Consider the following 18,683-nt stretch of genomic DNA (forward strand, 5'->3'; position numbering starts at 1 on the left):
AACCTGTTCAAAGACAAAATAAATATATTTTTTATAAGCACGAGTCAGATAATTTTTACTTAAAGTCTTTAAGATTTTATCCTTTAAACAGGAACAGAGGTTAGACACAAAGCAAATCAAGATGCACTCAGCGGGTTGAAAGATGCTTCAGGTTTTTTTTTAATTTTCAAAAAAGATCACCCTTGCACACAAACAAATCGTGTGGCAAGGCATTTTGTTTGTTTTCCTTGATTGCGAATCATGTAGACGCTTCAATAAAAAAATACCTTGATTTAAAACGCTTGTTGACTACAGCATCCGAAAGGTATCACCAAAACCCAACACTCTTTGACTACAGCATCGGAAAGATATCACCAATAACCAACATAGCAACAAAAAAAAATAGTGGACAAGAATGGCCAATAAAATTTTTGGGTCGCAGTGATTTTACCGGGTCGGTGGGGTGAGGGGAAACAAACAATATATTATTTTTGGCCTAACAGGGTACCAAACATGAAATATATAATTTGATTCATTATTGTGAGCTTTATATATCCAACAGGTCTGTCAGACCTCACACTTTTTACAAAATCTCTTGCAATATATTAAATAGTCCAGGACCTGGCTTCCACATTTTTTAACACCGGACCAATGTCCTCTTACTGACTCTTTGGACCAACAAGTCTTCTTACAGACCATATACTCCATATTTATCAGTGTATAGTAAATTTGCACTTGTCTATTGGCCTAACTACAATACATAGTATTATATATATATTTCAGGACATCGGCTCCAGTCCTGTTTCTGTTTACAGTCCCAATATTGTCCATTATACATGTGTATAGGGTTCCCAGTGGCAGAGTCTGTCTTCCGTACAAACCATGTAGGAGTATAGGGTGGAAAATCTTCTCCTACAAATAAATATGTAAATTAAATACTGTGGATTCATTATTTATATTCGTTAGATACCAATTTTCGTGGATTTCATGGGTACAAGGGAACCACAAATTTAGATGTTCAATGAACTACAAATTTTCTAAAGGAATGTATGCAGACTGCCAAAACCACGAATATAAATATCCATGAACACGCAATTTTTCATCAAACCAAAAAAATTAGTACCAACGAAAATAAATGAGTCCGCAGTATTATATGGTGAGAAACATACTGGGACTTGATCTCTATTCACATGTATAGTTTGTTGGTTTGTTTTCATACTTCTTTTACATGCATGTACAACTTTCTAGTTCTAAACTTCATGTCATTTCTGGGTTTTGTGCTTTCTATCAATCTTATACATTGTTTAACATGTGTCATTTCTGGGTCTTTTATAGTTGACTATGCGGTATGAGTTTTGCTCATTGTTGAATGCCGTACGGTGACCTATATTTGTTAATTTCTGTGTCATGTGGTCTCTTGTGGAGAATTGTTTCATTGGCAATCATACCACATCTTCTTTTTTATATTCATGTCATATCTGGATTTTTGTGCTTTGTATCAATCTAATAAATTGTTTAACTTTGATAATTTCTGGGACTTTTATAGTTGACTATGCGGTATGGATTTTGCTCATTTTGGAAGACTGTATGGGGACCTACAATTGGAATCTTCTAAGTCATTTGGTCTCTGGTGGAGAGTTGTCCAATTGGCAATCATACTTCTTATTGGTATTGCCAATGGTATGCCTCTCCTCATCATAAGGCCAAATAAAAAAAGATGTATGTTTCCTATTACCCTACCCTCCCTATTTTTAAGCTTATAAAAAATAGCCTACCCTTAAGTTTTTTGGTAATTTTTTAATAAGCACTGTTAAAGTCAGACTGTCCCTCCCATAGACTCAATGTAAAAAAAAATGGTAAAATAAAAGAAAATTCCTACCTACTCTTTTTTTTTTTTAAGATGTAATAGGAAACACACATATTTTGTTTTGGCCTAATGTATCATAAACAGCTCCTTCAACAATGTTATACCAACCTTTCTTTTTAGCCTCCTCTGCTTCTAATTCTCGTTTCTTTCTTGCTGCTCTCTGTTTATCTTCTAACTGAACCTTGTACTTATTAGCCTCATCCCACTTGCCATCTTCCATCAATCTTTGGTCAGGACGAATTCTGCAGTCTGTTGGTGCAACCCCTTCTTCAGGTTCATTTAATTCTAATGCTAGTCGAGTGAAAAAATACATTTTCTCTGCTCCAGGCCTGTAAACAATCCAATATACATGATTTATTTTGAGTACTGAAAATTTCTGCTAGATTTGTTGTGAAGACAAAAATGCCCCAACTTGTAGTCATTTTTCGCAAATGGTCAGCTGAAATTCCAAACAATAGTAGGCCAATCATGTTGGAATAAAAAAAGAAATAATATTGTTGGGTTGCTTCCTCATTAATATTTACTGTACACATTTTTTTTCATCAATCTTATTTTACATTGTATCTATATAAATTGATATTTCATGTGCAAAACAACTACTTACGGCAGAGGTTTTTTCTCCCATAATGTAAAGTGTGGTCCTGTTTCAAATACTGGTTTCCCCTTATTTGATTCATCAACATGCAATATTTTTGCTCCTTCCATCTTTTTGTCCCAGGTACCAGTTAATACCCATTTTGCATCACCTTCTTTTGTTGTAATGACTCCAGTTACCTATGTAGAACATAAAAAGCAAACTTGAACATACTGTAAATGAATTAAAATATTGACCTCTCATACAGTTCAAATAGTTTAAAGTCCAATGTATGAAAAGGTTGATGATGACAAATGGCTGCTAAACTTCAAGCAGAAAATTGGTATGTATATTCAGGATGATAATATTATAATGTAATATAAATATTAACTCTGCTTTATACTAGAGACATGCTGAGTCTGATTTTTAATATTCTAGTTCACAAGGTAACATTCTGCAGTCAGACATGTCACCATACCAGGACACATTATTATGACTCTGAGCCAACCAATTTTGCTCTTACTTCTATATGCCATGCACTAAACAAAGTAGCAGCAAATAGCAATTACAAAATCTTTCGTTTGACCCAGCCCGGGTTTGAACCCAACGACCTCCACACTTGAGGAAAACATGAGATCACAGAGTAAAGTGCTTGATCTTATTCACTTATAAACAATAGACACAAATGTGAGATTAATCATGGATTTTCGCAAATTTTTAAATTCAGAAATTATTGCGAAGCTTTTATTATTGCGAAAAATGCGTCAGGGTTATAATCGCAATAATTGAAACTTGCATTTTGAAATTTTTATATGAATAAAACATTATTTTTCTCAATATCGTAAAAATAAAAATTGCATTTTACTAAGTCTTAAAGGGGCACTAGCTGTCAAATTCATTGTTACCGATTTGACTCAAATTCTCATATTTGGTTTATAACAAGGTAAAACATTTATCCAAACTATCAAAAGTCTAAAATAAACAGTTTACAGAGCATGGGGTAGATAATATATAGGTTCGTTTCGTGTGTATTTTAGTCCAGACGCCATCTAATTAACTATCGATTTGACCTCAGATGACCATATAAGCGATGTAAACAAAAATAAAGATACGAATAGATTAAACCAACACGTGCAATTGGATTTTTATAGGTCTGTTTGATTTGATTTTATAGATTAAAAATAGATGTTTCTCATTGTTTTAACCATATACGAATGATTTTATGTGCATCAAATTAGTAATCAAATGATTTACCGTAGTTTCACTTTCATTGTTGACATTCTTTTTCTTTAAATAACCAGTACACGTACAATGCATGCGTTGTCAATCTCTAGCTAGGGGTTAACTTGAAGTTCACATGAATACCGGTTAGAATGATGATGACGTTTTCACTTGCAAGTGAATCAGTCAAAAATTATGTTTAATCGCTTATTTCAACAAAATTAAAGGAAATTGATTGCTAAAAGCAAATTATTATTTGATTATTCCAATTTGATTAATGATTGATCTAAAAAAAATCATACTTTATTTTTTTATATATATCGTAGCTAGTGCTCCTTTAAATAACAAAATCGCAATAATAAATGCACGCAATAATTTCTGGATTTACAGTACATACAAATAATTCTTTTTGTGCAAAATTAATAAATTAATACAGTGATAGTGTTGCTATCTGACTATTGCAACTCATTCAAAATTCTGACCAAATTGCAATTTGTTTTATAAAACCAAACTGTTCAACTGGTCAGAATTTTGAACAAACTGTTCAGTCAAATTGTGAAAGTGCAAGGTGATAAAATCAGTCTATCAGTTTGTATAGATGAATTATAGTCATTACCATGCAAGAGGTGAAATGTAATTTTGAATTGCTATAAAAATGTCCAAACTAAGCTTTCATATAATTTTTCTTTTGAAAAGTCTTCTATATTCATAAGAATCAGACATCATTTGAATTAAAGCATCATATATTCGGTAAAATATGTGTGAAATAACAATACTTTATTGATAAGTTTCCATGGGGAGATAACCTAAAACATTATTTTTTGAATAAAGACTTTTTGAAAGGAAAAATGATCATCTCCTCATGGAAACTTCCTACAAACATATTGTAATTTCACACATATTTTACTGAATATGAAATGTTTTAATTCACATAATGTCTAATTCTTGTGAATATAAAAGACATTTTGAAGGAAGCTTAGTTTGAACATTTTTATAGCAATTCAAAATAACATTTCACCTTTAGCATGAAATGACTATAAAATATCTATACAAACTGATAGACAAAATTTTCACATCAACAGTAATGTTGAGTTAAAGTCTTATAGGATTGTAAGTATGTTTTTATTTTACCACCATGCACTTTCACGACATGACTGTGATTTTCTACAGCAGTTAGTTCAAATTTCTGACCAGTTGAACAGTTTGGTTTCATAAAACAAATTGTAATTTGGTCAAATTTTTGAATGAGTTGCATTAGTCAGATAGCAACACTAATAGTCAAGTCACAGTAACATTTTTAATTTTGTGACACCTATCACATTACAATAATCGTTATAATAAAAACATGACAAAAATTATTTGAATTCATAGTATTAAGTTATGTTTTAATAGCAAGATAAAAAAAATAAATTATGACATCATAGGGATTTTTAATTTTCAGAAAACTGTTCACATTATTAAAAATACTTTTTATATTAAAAACCCAGAAAGTTTTTAGTTTTTATACGGCAGGAAATTATGATACATAAATTATTACCTTTCTTGGTATATCTCTGGAGAAGTAACTATATGTGGAGAATTTTAAATGACATTTATCACCGTTCTTATGATTTATAATATCCATTTCACCGTGGTTGTCTACCCACAATTTACCAACAATTATATTGTGTACAGTTGTCGTAACTTTCCTCCATGTATAGTGGTTACCGCTTTTCGTAAACTTTGCATGAGAAATTCCTGAAAAATATTTGATAAACATGTACATAAATTTCTTGTGTTAAGGTCAGATTATAGATTTTTTTCTAATATCTCTTTTTTCTTGACAGAATATTTCTATTCATTTAAAGCTAGTGTTATTGAAAAATAATATCATATAGTCTGGCTTTTCTATATCAATTCTGTAGTAAATGGACATGTCAAGGTGGTTTTGGAATGCATCAAATATATACATGTATAAACAACAAATGACCAAGTAAATAGTGAAAGCCTGCATAAATCATTTTCTCAAAAACAAATTTCAGTGAAAACACTCTCACCTTTTACATATATATCTTACAACCAGTCAAACATAATATAAAATTTAAAAGCAACTAAGAATGTATAAATTTTGTACAATTTTTCAATTTAATATATCTTAATATATAGTTAATTATTTAGTTATAACTAGCATGCTAGAACAATTATTACAGATAAGAAATTCTAATACAACACTAAATATAAGTTCATTTTGATTGGATATTGCCACAGAGTTCAGGGCATCCACATTTATAGTCTCAAATTGTGTTGGAAAGGGTTGACTTGAGTTTTTAAGGTATCATTGAGTGCTTCCTCTCAGTTGCATTTAAATAGAGATTCCAGTATTGTATTTGAAGATTTGCAGACATCAATTGTTGATTTGAACACATCCATTTACTAGCTTAAATGCAATGGCACCTGTAAAATCAATTCCAGACCATCAAATCATCAATTGATGACTGGAAATCTACAAATAAATAATGATAATCTTCTTAATATGGTGCTCATAAAGGTAGGGATTTGACAATACAAACCTAAAACACCATACCACATCCAGCTATTGAAAATTTACTATCATATCCTCCACAAAAGAACCACCAGTAAATATTACAGCAGATTTCATTGAGTCAGTGTGTATCCAAAGGTAATATCGTTGGTTAGCTTGCTTGTTAGCTGAACCGTGAAGTCATTGTTAGGTCAGGTAAACTACCCTCCTTTAAGAGTAGACTAGTCCGGCAGATAACCAATCTATCTGTCTGTTGAACTAGGCTACTTCGCAAGAAGGGTAGTTTACCTGACCTGATAATGAATTCACGGTTCAGCTAACAAGCAAGCTAACCAAAGATACTACCTTTGGCTACATACTCAATGAAATCTGCTGTAAGCAAATCATTTAAAACGGTTACACACACGTAAGCTTCATGAATATAAGAAACAATTCAGAACATTTGATGGTACTTGATTTAAAGGTAAAACTACAACCAGATATTCATATGATACATAAAATTGCTACTTTGAATTTTCCTTGCCTACTGTCGATATCGCCACTCACAAAATCATACTTTGTGTCATCTACAGGTTTTGTCTAAATTTCACCAATTATTTTTTTACAAAATGAAAACAAGGTTTTCTACCTTTACCAAAAGAAGAAAGGGTGCTACGGTAACTATAAACTGGTAATGGAAACAAGGTTTCTTCCTCTATCAAAGAGGAGAAAGGGTGGTACGATAACTATAAACTGGTATGTTTAAAACACTGAAAGCCATCAAAGAACTTCACCACCGTACCATAATTACTGAAGGGTAAATGCAATTAAATAGGTTTGAGGGGGTTGTACAATGGTGCAAATACAGAACATGCTGCAACAAGGTGCAGTAGTATCACATGTAAAACTACTACAGAACTAGAATAAAAACTACGCAATGAAAATGGACTACAACACTGTGCAGAATTTTACATGCACAAAAAAAATATCTCATTTTTGAAAAGCAGTCAAATTGAGTCGATAAATCTCAAAAAAACTAAATGGCATGTTTTGCATTGAATAAAGGAAATTTAAAGCCCTGAAGAAATTTTAGAAGAAATAATTTGATATGAATACTGATATCTGATGTGGACAATATCAATACTGATATCTGATGTGGACAAATGTCTTTTATTATATATGTTGCAATGGGCCATTCCAGTTAATATCTGCTAAAAGGGGATGGATGGTCCTCTCTGAGGTGTGTAAAATGTATACATCTTAGGGGTGAAATTTGGGTTTTTTTCATCTGACACGTACACTTATACACAAAAAAAAACTTCTGAGGGTCTTGCCCCAGTAAATAATTAAAAATAATTACATTTTAGGGGTTACAAAAATGCCAATGTCAGATCTTAGGGGTACTTTGGAATGTAGACAGTTTTGTATTATGCATTATCTGGTATTGTATTTAAAATTCTGATGGGTACAATCCTTGCAATAAAAAATTCTGATAGGTAACTTTTTCCCATGAAAGCCCATCCACCCAATATCAACAGAAACTACATCTGATAGGTCTTAATTTTTAGATCTGATAGGTAGTTTTTCATTATGTTTTTTTCTGATAGGTATAAAAAAAATCTCCCCATCCATCCCCACCTGTCAGAAATTAACTGGAATGGCCCAATGAATTACATCGATTTCCAAGTTAGATAAAAACCGATAATTTCACATGTGAAATAAACGTGGTTATTTCACTCTCTGACGTCATACAACAATAGGCGTTGTCAAGACATCGATAACAGCAGATCAAAACAAATTGTGAATGCGTAGAAAAAAGATATAGTTCCTTACATTTCTTTAAAAAAAAAAAGCCATTTGCCAATGTAATAAAAAAGAATAACTAATTTAAGAATTCAAATATTGAAAAATATTCAACGCGTGACCGAACAACACTGATAATTAACTCATGCGCTACGCGCATTCGTGAATTAATGTGTTGTTCGGTCACGCATTGAATATTTTTCTCTATTTGAATTCTTCGATTAGTTATTCTATAATTAATAAAACATGATAGATTTATAACATTTTAGAATTTCGAAAATAAAAAAATGGGAGAAAATATATTAGAACAAGATAATCTATGAAAATGTGTTCTGACAAACTTTGTGAACTCTACACAATACAAATGTGTAATTATGGACGATTTTAATGATTGGTTGATTAATACACATGCTTTTTTATACCTTAAATACATGTGTAGCATTTTAGAATTTTGATACTTAGGAGAATAGGGACTGTAGTAGTTTTAACACTGCTTAGGGGTAACAGGGAATAGCAGGCAGCTGTATACCTAATGGTATAATTTGGAGATATGCTCCTCTGAATTTACTAGTCATTGTAAATTCTTGCCACGTTTCCCAACCTCTTCCTTCACAATGCTGAGATGCCATGGGAGGGTGATGACTAACCTAAAAGTAGAACATACACTACAACAGCCCTGTACAATATCAAGCTTTAAATATACAAACTTCCTAGATTAGGACAACCACTACACAATTCTCTCTGACAACAACCACAGATCTGGTAGCTCTTCCACTATGTAAATATTATATATCCCTATTGTGCTTAAATTTTGGCCTTGCAGTCATACAAATTTGAGCACGATTGTCTTATCAGACTCAGAAATTAACCAATCAAAAGACTGGATTACATGTTATGAGCACAAATTTTGTACTCTGAGTACTAAGTAAAGTTTTATGAATGAGAAACCTGAACTGCAAAGATCTCAAATTTTGGTCTCTAGTTACTGGAATGACTTCAAAATAGTTGTTTGATGTGACTGGCAGTAAATAACTGTCTTTTTCAGTTTGCCTAGCAAAAATATTTCATACCAACAAACTTTTGAAGTGGAATTAAAATGTTTGAAATTTCTGAAATTATATAGATACATGTAGTAATAAATCTTACTCCAAAAATTCGAAAAATTAGCTTTTGGAATGACAAAATATAAGAATTACTTTTTCTTGCTAGCTATTATTTATTGTATTATAGTAACATACATATAAATCATATTCAATGCCAGGATATATAATTTTACACGGTGGAATGAGCACCAGATTTGGTCATCGCCTTTATCTGAGAAATAAAATCTGGACTGTTTATTCTACCATGAGTTTACCTAATGGTATTATTTGGAGATATTTTCCTCTAAATTTGCTGGCCATTGTAAATTCTTGCCAGACTGACCAGCCACGGCCTTCTGTATGTAATGCTGCTGTTGGAGGGTGGTGGCTAACCTAGAATTTAAATAGCTATTAAAAACATACAAACTTCTATTACATGATAGTGAGTCAAATTTTTAATTTTTGTAATTTAAACATATTTATTTATAGTGGATTGGGAAAAAAGTTATAACAACTTATGTTAATCCCTTTCCACTTTGCTGGTGCCAGTGCTGCCTAAAAGCGACATTAGACTGCTCTTTTTCGAAATCTACATGGGTGTCTTTTATTTGCAAGAGATATTGCTCTCTCTTTTTTTTAATTTTAAAGAGAAGTTACTGTTTTTAAATGTATATAGCTGTTTTCTTATTCTTATCACTGGGGTGCAGACTTGTTTACAAGTAAAAAATGAAGGTATTTTGCAAGTTTCTGTCCATCAGACAATGTTTGTAGAAGAAATTTGTCACCACAAGACATTTGCTAAAATATTTCCTTGAAATATGAAATTGAAAGGCTTAAAATTGAAAGATACAAACATTTACATTTTACCAATTTCTGTGACCAAATTTACCCAAAATTGTAAAAACTTTTTTTTCTAACAAATATTTCTTATTTGCTTATTAAGTTTATATTATGATCCTGACTTATGCTTAAAAAAATCATTGATATTTCAATATAAATTCCACAAAAATTTCATATTAATCCTTGAAAAAGCTTTCTATTGAGTACATAAAATCAGAATAAATAATTTATCATAGTGTCCCATACCAATATAAAACATAATGATAGATCAACTAAAAACGAAAAAAAATCAAATGAAACATTTCAGAGAAAGTCCAACGATTTTCATATAAAATTCATTCATGCATAGAAAAAACTGCACTGTTTAAATGAACTATTATAAATTTTTTAAAATTTGCATGCATTTCTGATTATTATTTTTGAACAAAATACAGAACATGATTTATTAGTGCAATTTCAAAATATGATGTATAAATTTAAATTTTACTAAATTTAAGGTTTTTTTTTATTTGCAAACCTTTCCATCAGAATTTATTAACATTAAAATCATTGCAAAATTTCTATTTTTATTTTTTTTTATTATCTAAATATAAATATTGAATTTGTATTTTAAATTTACAATAATCAATATCATATTTACTTGTTCTGCTATAGATTTCCAGCCATAATCATCCATCCTATCACATTCGTACGTTTCTCCTAATAATGGATTAAATGGTTTGGTGCTACGGTTTGTTGTCGTGGAATATGAGGAAATAGTAAAGGCAGCTAGGTAGGCTAATTGTTCAGCGGAATCTTCACTTTCAGCTGCTCGATCTAAACAGCGGGAATATTCAAAATCTTCGGAGAGACGTTGTAACATAGACAAAGGCTCATTAAAATTAACCTGAAAAAAATGAAATTTTCAGAAATGAAGAGGATTACGTGTTAAAATATAAACTGTCCTTATTTTTTTTTTTAACTCTGTCATTATGCATCAACAGTAATCCTGTCATTTCATAAATTAATAACAAGAATGTTTCCAATTATTGAAAATTTCAATGAAAGAACCAAAATGTGAGCTTTTATATTGATTTCAGAAATGGAATAATTTGTTTAGCATGTTTACATCACTAGTTATCATTAATGCAAAACAAATCCAATAAAATTTACCCAAAAATAAAACATCTCTGAAATTTTTTAATAAACATATATATTTACCTATTTAAGGTATTTATAATGTAAATTCTAATTTGTCTATAATGTTGCCCATTGAATCAGGCATTCTCCTGGTAAGTTTAAATTGTGTTCAATAATAACCCTGTCGCATTTTTGCACCTGTCCTATGTCAGGAACCACTGGCCTTTGGTAGTCTTGTATGTTTATATAATTCTAGTTCATTCATATTTTACAGGGTTTAGTGTGAAGTCCACTTCACTGAACTAGTTCACATTTTTGTTTAAGGGCCAGCTGAAGACTGTCTCTGGGTTAGGTACGTTCTCACTGTGTTAAACATCTATTGGTGGCCTTGGTCTGCTTTCTACCCTTTGGTCAAGTTAAATTTTAACACAAATCCCATTTCAATTCTCAATTTAACAATTATTTGAAATTATGTTTTCATATTTGTTTACCCAGGCACTATTTTATCAGGGGCGGATCCAGCCATTTTAAAAAAAGGGGGGGGTTCCAATTACATGTTCCCATTCAAATGCATTGATCGTCCAAACAAAAGGGGGGTTCCAACCCCCGGAACCCCCCCTCTGGATCTGCGTCTGATTTTATATTGTATTATAGCTGTATACACACTTATTTCTCTGTATCATTATGTTTATGAGAATACAAATACATACTGTAAATTTGTTCATTTTAGACTAACATACGATTTTAAATTTTGCGATACGGAGAAAAATCATGTATCATTTAAATAAAAATTTCAAAATGTGAGTTTGAATTATTGTGATTATAACCCTGTCATATTTTTTGCAACAATAAAAACATCCCAATAATTTCTGAATTAAAAGTATTCATATTCAGTCAGCTAATTAAAATACTGAAACTGGAATTGCAGAAAATTATTCCATTTATTCAGCCCACTCGTTTACTTACAGGCATGGGTATTTTAGATAATTCTTTTCCAATACAGTTTTTCATAATACTCCATAAATTAAGACTATAGCTAGGTCGAGGTGGTATCAAAGGTCGCCGGAAACGTTTCTGGGTCATTGAACTAGCGGAATCAATGGACTCTGTCCTTTTTATAGATTCTTGACTAGGATTTCGTTTATGTGTAGATTTAACTACAGTTGCCACTGTGGAACCCTGTTAAAAAATAATTTGCATGAATAAAAATGCATGTATAAATAATTCAAATATCATTATAATTAATATCTTTACTTGTGTTTTTGAGTAGTTTGTTTGATCTCAGTTTTTCATTGGTCAAAATTCAATGACGTCAAATTTCACTTGTTTTAGATAACCCAACATTAAAAATACCTCATATCTTTAAGAGTACAAAAAATAAGTATAGTGACAGAAAAAAAAAAGAAGCAAAAAAAATACAACAGCAGGTTTCCATGTTAAAATTTGTGAAATTAATATATTTTATAAGCTTATCAAACCACAATATTTTTTATCAAACCGCAGCTGTCAGAAATATATTTTTTGAAATGGCTACAGAACCAATCTACAACAATAATAAAATATATATAATTTTGGATTCATTCATTTTTTGTAAATACCAATTTTCATGGAGTGTGGAAAGATTGAATTCTTATGAAAGCACGAATTCATAGTTTTGATAAATTCTACATGAACTAGTCTATAGAAAATGGTATTTCTTTGAGCAATTGAAATCATTGTTTTGTTATATTCATGAAAACATGAAAACAAGTATTGCACAAAAATTACAGAATGCACAAAAGGTTAACAGCAAGAAATAAAACTAAATAAAGATGGTACAAAAGCAGTAATGTAGGCAAACTAGTACTGATTAGGTCTATAAAAGCATGGTAAATAAAAATATTTTTGATTTTCTTCAATAGGGATGACATCAAAAGATCGATGTAGGATAAAAAAAACTTAAATCAAATAGTTGGGTTGTTTTTTTTTTTGGGGGGGGGGTCAACATTGCTGCAAGTTTTGTTAATCTAAAATCGATTTTACATAAACCCTATTGGTCAATTAATTTTTCCCAAATTAAGTTAAGAGAGGGGGTGTGGGGGTCAGTGAAAAAACTATGTGAAATAAATTTTTTATCCTTCATTGAACTTTTGATGTCGTCCCTTAGGGGCATATATTGCCAAATTGATATTACTTAAAAATTGACAGTTGTGTTAAAAGATTGCAACATAAAACAAGCAAACTATAGTGAAAAGCAGATGAACTGAAAACTGAAACTAAAAATAAGTTCTTTTGTGTTGCATGATGAAGGAAATTTTTGTATGTTTTAATACCGACAGGAGTTTTCTACTTTTCTCAAAATTTAAATAAAAACATCGTTACACTGGAAATTAAATACATTTATACAAAACTTTTTAACCATAACAGAACAAAAAAAATGATTTTGAAACTGAAATTTTTTTCAGACTCTTAAATCTGACAGCTAAAATAAGCCATATACAGTTGTTCCACTTGGTCTTCCCATGCCTCCAAATTTTAACTGGACGAGGTTTTTATACCTTTGGAAAGAAGCGGTATAATTAAGTGTATACGTTTATCACATATTTGGATATATATATCAGGGCTTCCAAAAAATATTTGAGCCAGCCGGACATTTCATATCTGATTCCGATTTTAATTCCTTAAGACTTAGTCACAAAAGGCAATTATGGTAATCAGATGGCCATTCCAATGATTGACATTGCATAAAAAAAACGATTTTAAACTTTACTTTGATATGATATGAATTTGATGTTCGGATGTAACTGTTAAATTGGCAGTGCATCATTCAAAGTGTGCACATCAGCGTGCTCATATCTGCCTTAGACTTTTTATTTGTGCAAAATGACATTGTCAAATCTTTAGTTTCGTTTTCACATTGTTCTAACCGGATGTTGACTTGACAATGGTAAAACATGGACCATAAACGGATACGTAAAATCTGTGAATGTTTACAAAGCACGACTGAGTGAAGAAGCTCTTTCCACGTTATTTCTTCAACAAAATACTTGAAATGAACGTTAGATACAGGTGTCAATGATAATTTTAGCATTTTTGAAGAAATGTAGGATGCATAATTAAATTTCCCACCTGTGCACATGCGCACACGTGTTCTAGTTTATACGACGTAGTTCTGACGATTTTTCATTTATTAAAACCTTTTTAAATTTTTCATCAAATCATGTTGATAAACTAATTTCTAATAATTTTAATCTTTTGGACTAAATCAATATTAAAGAAACAAACCGCTGAAAAGTAAGAAAAAATTGTGAATAGACCGATCAATTTATACGATGTCCGGTACTGAACATAGTTCACCTGTCACCTGAACAGGTAGATTTCAGCTGTCCAACTACTAATTAGCCTTGATTTAAATTAGAAAGTATTAAATTAGGTGTTGTTTTGATAGTAATTAATCATCATGTCACATTTATGACCGGAAATGTGTTGATGTTTATGGCAAAAGGTTGGGTCAAAAAGATCGTGAATTATGACAGTAAAAATGACCGAAAAAGCCTTGAAAACTAAAACGTATATGACCGTTTCATGCTTTGCCCAGCCGGACTTTTACCGGACATTATACAAATGACCGGAATATATGACCGTTTTGGAAGCCCTGATATATATCTTATTTCCACTTTGATGAATGTTTTAAGTTTTCTGTAAATTATTTAGATATTCTATTTTTTTTTTATTATTATTAAAAAAATTTCAGGCACATCAAGTAGACAACTGAATTAGGCATTCACATTGATAGGTCATATTTTGAAGTATTTCTATAAACATAAAACAAGGAATAAATTGCAATAACTAAAAATTAACCTTGAAAAATATTTAGTGCATGTACATATTAAATATTGCTATAAAAAATCAACATATTTGATACCAGACGAACTATACAAGTCTCAGTATAGGATATCTTATTTGTGTTCTTAATTTTGTTCCATCAGTACATGATCTTACATCAATAACATCTTAGGTCCGAGAACACAATTAATTCGTAGTGCATTTCTTTTAGAACATAAATGAAAATAAAAAAAATCCCACCTGCGCTTTCTCAAAGAAACTTTTACAGTGTGTTGTACTACTTTTGGGACAAATTATATCAAATTTATAGAAAACTTCATCGTCTCTAACTCAAAATATGGACAATTTTATGTTTAGGGCGTCTTGAAATCTTTTGACAGCTTCCGAAGTGCTCATTTTCAACCTTTTTCAGCTGGACCAAATCACTACTTTCCTTTAAAATTCTGGACCCAAATTTTTTTACAGTGTAATTTCATCCCCCTTCTTGCAATTTGAGGCAGTGAACATGGACAAATAAATTTGGAAGGGGTATAAAAATTAATGGCAAGTAACCCACTGTCAACACTAGGGACTATATTTGTGAACAACGAAAATCAAGGGACGACAATGGTGGTCTCGGACCTAATAGGGTAGAAAGAGTTGACAAATCTTAAAAAAACTTGGTATGAACAAAGCTTAATGTATTATAACACTGCTTACAAAGTTTCATGACAATAGCATGTACATTATAGACATTAAGTTAAGTTCTATACTCATCTTTGCGTGTAAAATTTTGACGTTAAAATTGAAAAATTTCAACTATCAACATTTGGGGCTTTAAAAATTAAAATATTGCAAAAAAATACTTTTTAAATGCCTTAACATATAACTTATCATGTACTAAAAGCAATAGAGTACTCATTTGATTTATCAGACTTGGCATAATTATTCAAAAGTCAAATTTATATGAGCCTGTGCCTAAAAATTCAGGTTTTTCAATGAAGGGGAGCCTTACATGAAGATGTAATATTTTCCAGCAATTTTTAATTTGTGAAGCTTTTTAGTTATAAATAGTCCTTACATATGTATTTAAAGTACTTTAAATGGAAAGAAAAGTTACAAATAACATATCATATTAGTTTAAAAGGGTCTTAGGCCAAGTAAGACTGGAAAAAATTTAGGGTCAATTAAGGCCGTGCTACATATTTACATTAAAAAATGCATATTGAGGCTATAAGAAATAAAAATTTGTGTCTTTTTTATCATTTCTATACTCATGTGACATGATACAACAAATCTGAGCACAAAAAGACTCTTGCAATTAACTTTTCTTACAAGCAGTATGGGCTGAAACAAAGATTTTTGCCTTTTTAGGGAAAAACTTGCATGCAATTTATTCTCAACAGGCTTATATTTAAACCACTTGCTATCCTACAGAAGAAAAGAAATTTATTATGTGAAATGGAACAGGTACAATAGACATTGTAAAGTGCATTTGATACAAATTTAGTGAGGTCTGTAATATGGACATCAAATTTTATATACCAAGCTCCCCACTATTGCCTTCATCCAAACAAGGCGTTAGACAAGGGTCATTTATACAACACATTTTGCACATTTTATCTGAGATAAACTTCTTTTCTGTAGATTCAGAGTTCATAAATAAGTAAAAGAAACAGGTAAAGGCATAGAAACACAAATATTGACCCATAAAAACCTGTCAGATAGAAAGTCAGGATGCCATTTATGCATCAATATTGAAAAAGTTATAAAATGCCTATTTTGACCATAAAATGCCAAAATTGGTCATTTTTGCAGAAATTCTATAAAATAAAAGTTTAAATCCTTTACTTTCATGCTATTTGACAAGTTGACACCATCAAATCATTTAGGGAAGTTGCCAGAGTACAAATTCTATATTTACAGATTTCACCTCTTAGGTCCGAGAACACAATTAATTCGTAGTGCATTTCTTTTAGAACATAAATGAAAATAAAAAAAATCCCACCTGCGCTTTCTCAAAGAAACTTTTACAGTGTGTTGTACTACTTTTGGGACAAATTATATCAAATTTATAGAAAACTTCATCGTCTCTAACTCAAAATATGGACAATTTTATGTTTAGGGCGTCTTGAAATCTTTTGACAGCTTCCGAAGTGCTCATTTTCAACCTTTTTCAGCTGGACCAAATCACTACTTTCCTTTAAAATTCTGGACCCAAATTTTTTTACAGTGTAATTTCATCCCCCTTCTTGCAATTTGAGGCAGTGAACATGGACAAATAAATTTGGAAGGGGTATAAAAATTAATGGCAAGTAACCCACTGTCAACACTAGGGACTATATTTGTGAACAACGAAAATCAAGGGACGACAATGGTGGTCTCGGACCAACAAGCACTATCATTTTCTAGGTTCAGTGGACCGTAAATTTTGGATCAAAACTCTAATTTGGCATATCATCAGGAACATGTGTACTAAGTTTCAAGTTAATTGAACTTAAACTTTATCAAAAACTACCTTGACAAAAACATGTACGGACCGACTGATATAAGAATAGATGAACGGACGCATAGAACGAAAAACATAATGCCCTTAAGTGGGGCATAAAAACGTGACTTCATAAAAATAAAATTTATAGTACAAGTAGCAGATGTTAAGGTATAGAAAATAAGTATAAAAAAAAGAAATAAAAGAAAAAAAAAAGAAAGCAACAATTTAAATATAAAATAATCAAAACTTTAAAAAATTTCCTTCACCATGGAAACAGTGTATAAGAACTACTACCATGCATAATTCTCAGTACTATATAACCTACGCTTCGCTTAGGACTATCAGATTTATTAATATGTGAGTATACTCGAGCTTCCTGGCCATCTTGCTCAGTGTCGCTACCGTTACTACTTCTATCATCAAGGATAATATGGCTGTCTTCACTGGTGTCGCTCAGCATCCTCCTGAAAATAGAATTACAGAATATTAAGCGATGTTTTTAAAAATATGAATCATGAAATACACCTAGAGTTAAATGTCCACACATACCATGCATACTGGACATCTTTAAAGGTTCCTGTGAAATTTTTGACATCACAAATAAATGTCTGACACCACAAAGGAAGAATTATTGCTTTATGACATTAATAGTTTTAAAATTATTGCAGGTTATCAGGTTAGGTGATGTAGATGCTCAAATACAAATAACTTTCCTTTTTAAATTATCCATATAAACATGCTCCTATGAGATCTACTGACCCCATATGAATCCATAGGCCACCCCATTAGGGCATTAAACCAATAACATCAACAATATTTTACCGGAAGTGTGATAAAAAGCAATATGCTATGTGTAAACTATATGAATGTTTAGAGGGTATTTATATACAAAAATTAAAATAGAACAGTAGGTACACCCTTTGCATGAAAAAATATTTTGAGCACCAACAGAAATTGAGAATCTCCTATGAGCTATTCCATTAAAATATTTATGGGAATACCAGTGAAGTTCCAAAATTTGAACACAGTAATAATCTGTATATTTCAAGATTTTTTTGATTTTTTTATTTATGATTTTTGATTTTGTAACCTGATAACCTGTATATCTGATAAGGCTTTTCTATTGTAGACTTTTATGTTTCATAATTTAAACATATTATTACCTATGAGTCATTATTTCATGTGGAAGAGCTACTTCAAATTCATCTGCACGGTAGTCTAGAGCATCATAGAAATCATCCTCATCTGAACCTGTTGATCCTGAAAAAAGGGGGATAATAAAATTAACAAAATATTCCGCTAGAAACTAGAACAAAACCCTACATGAAGAACATAAATTTATGTAAAAGTATTTTGATTAAAAGAGTGGTAGTTGTTTGTTGCTGTATATCATATTTGTTTTT

The 18,683-nt window shown here is 31.0% G+C and overlaps 1 protein-coding gene across 4 annotated transcripts in view; it reads right to left on the bottom strand.

The window, feature by feature from the left end:
* Positions 1-212: 212 nt before the first annotated feature.
* The window catches only part of LOC139527777 (oxysterol-binding protein 1-like), a 40,243-nt gene continuing 21,772 nt past the window's right edge, over positions 213-18,683 (bottom strand). The window contains exons 5-13 of one of the 4 annotated variants that reach the window (XM_071323445.1): positions 18,444-18,540; positions 17,648-17,744; positions 11,952-12,164; positions 10,507-10,752; positions 9,302-9,419; positions 5,179-5,378; positions 2,451-2,620; positions 1,955-2,175; positions 213-891 (exon numbers count right to left, since the gene is read on the bottom strand). In XM_071323445.1, the coding sequence (XP_071179546.1) occupies positions 746-891; positions 1,955-2,175; positions 2,451-2,620; positions 5,179-5,378; positions 9,302-9,419; positions 10,507-10,752; positions 11,952-12,164; positions 17,648-17,744; positions 18,444-18,540 (1,508 nt within the window). In that variant the 3' untranslated portion in view covers positions 213-745. Of the gene's footprint in view, positions 892-1,954; positions 2,176-2,450; positions 2,621-5,178; positions 5,379-8,473; positions 8,592-9,301; positions 9,420-10,506; positions 10,753-11,951; positions 12,165-17,605; positions 17,745-18,443; positions 18,541-18,683 lie in introns of all 4 variants that reach the window. The other 3 variants (XM_071323443.1, XM_071323444.1, XM_071323446.1) reach the window with 3 other exon arrangements.

This window comes from Mytilus edulis, chromosome 6 (assembly GCF_963676685.1).
Source record: "Mytilus edulis chromosome 6, xbMytEdul2.2, whole genome shotgun sequence".
Taxonomy (NCBI): Eukaryota; Metazoa; Mollusca; class Bivalvia; order Mytilida; family Mytilidae; genus Mytilus; species Mytilus edulis.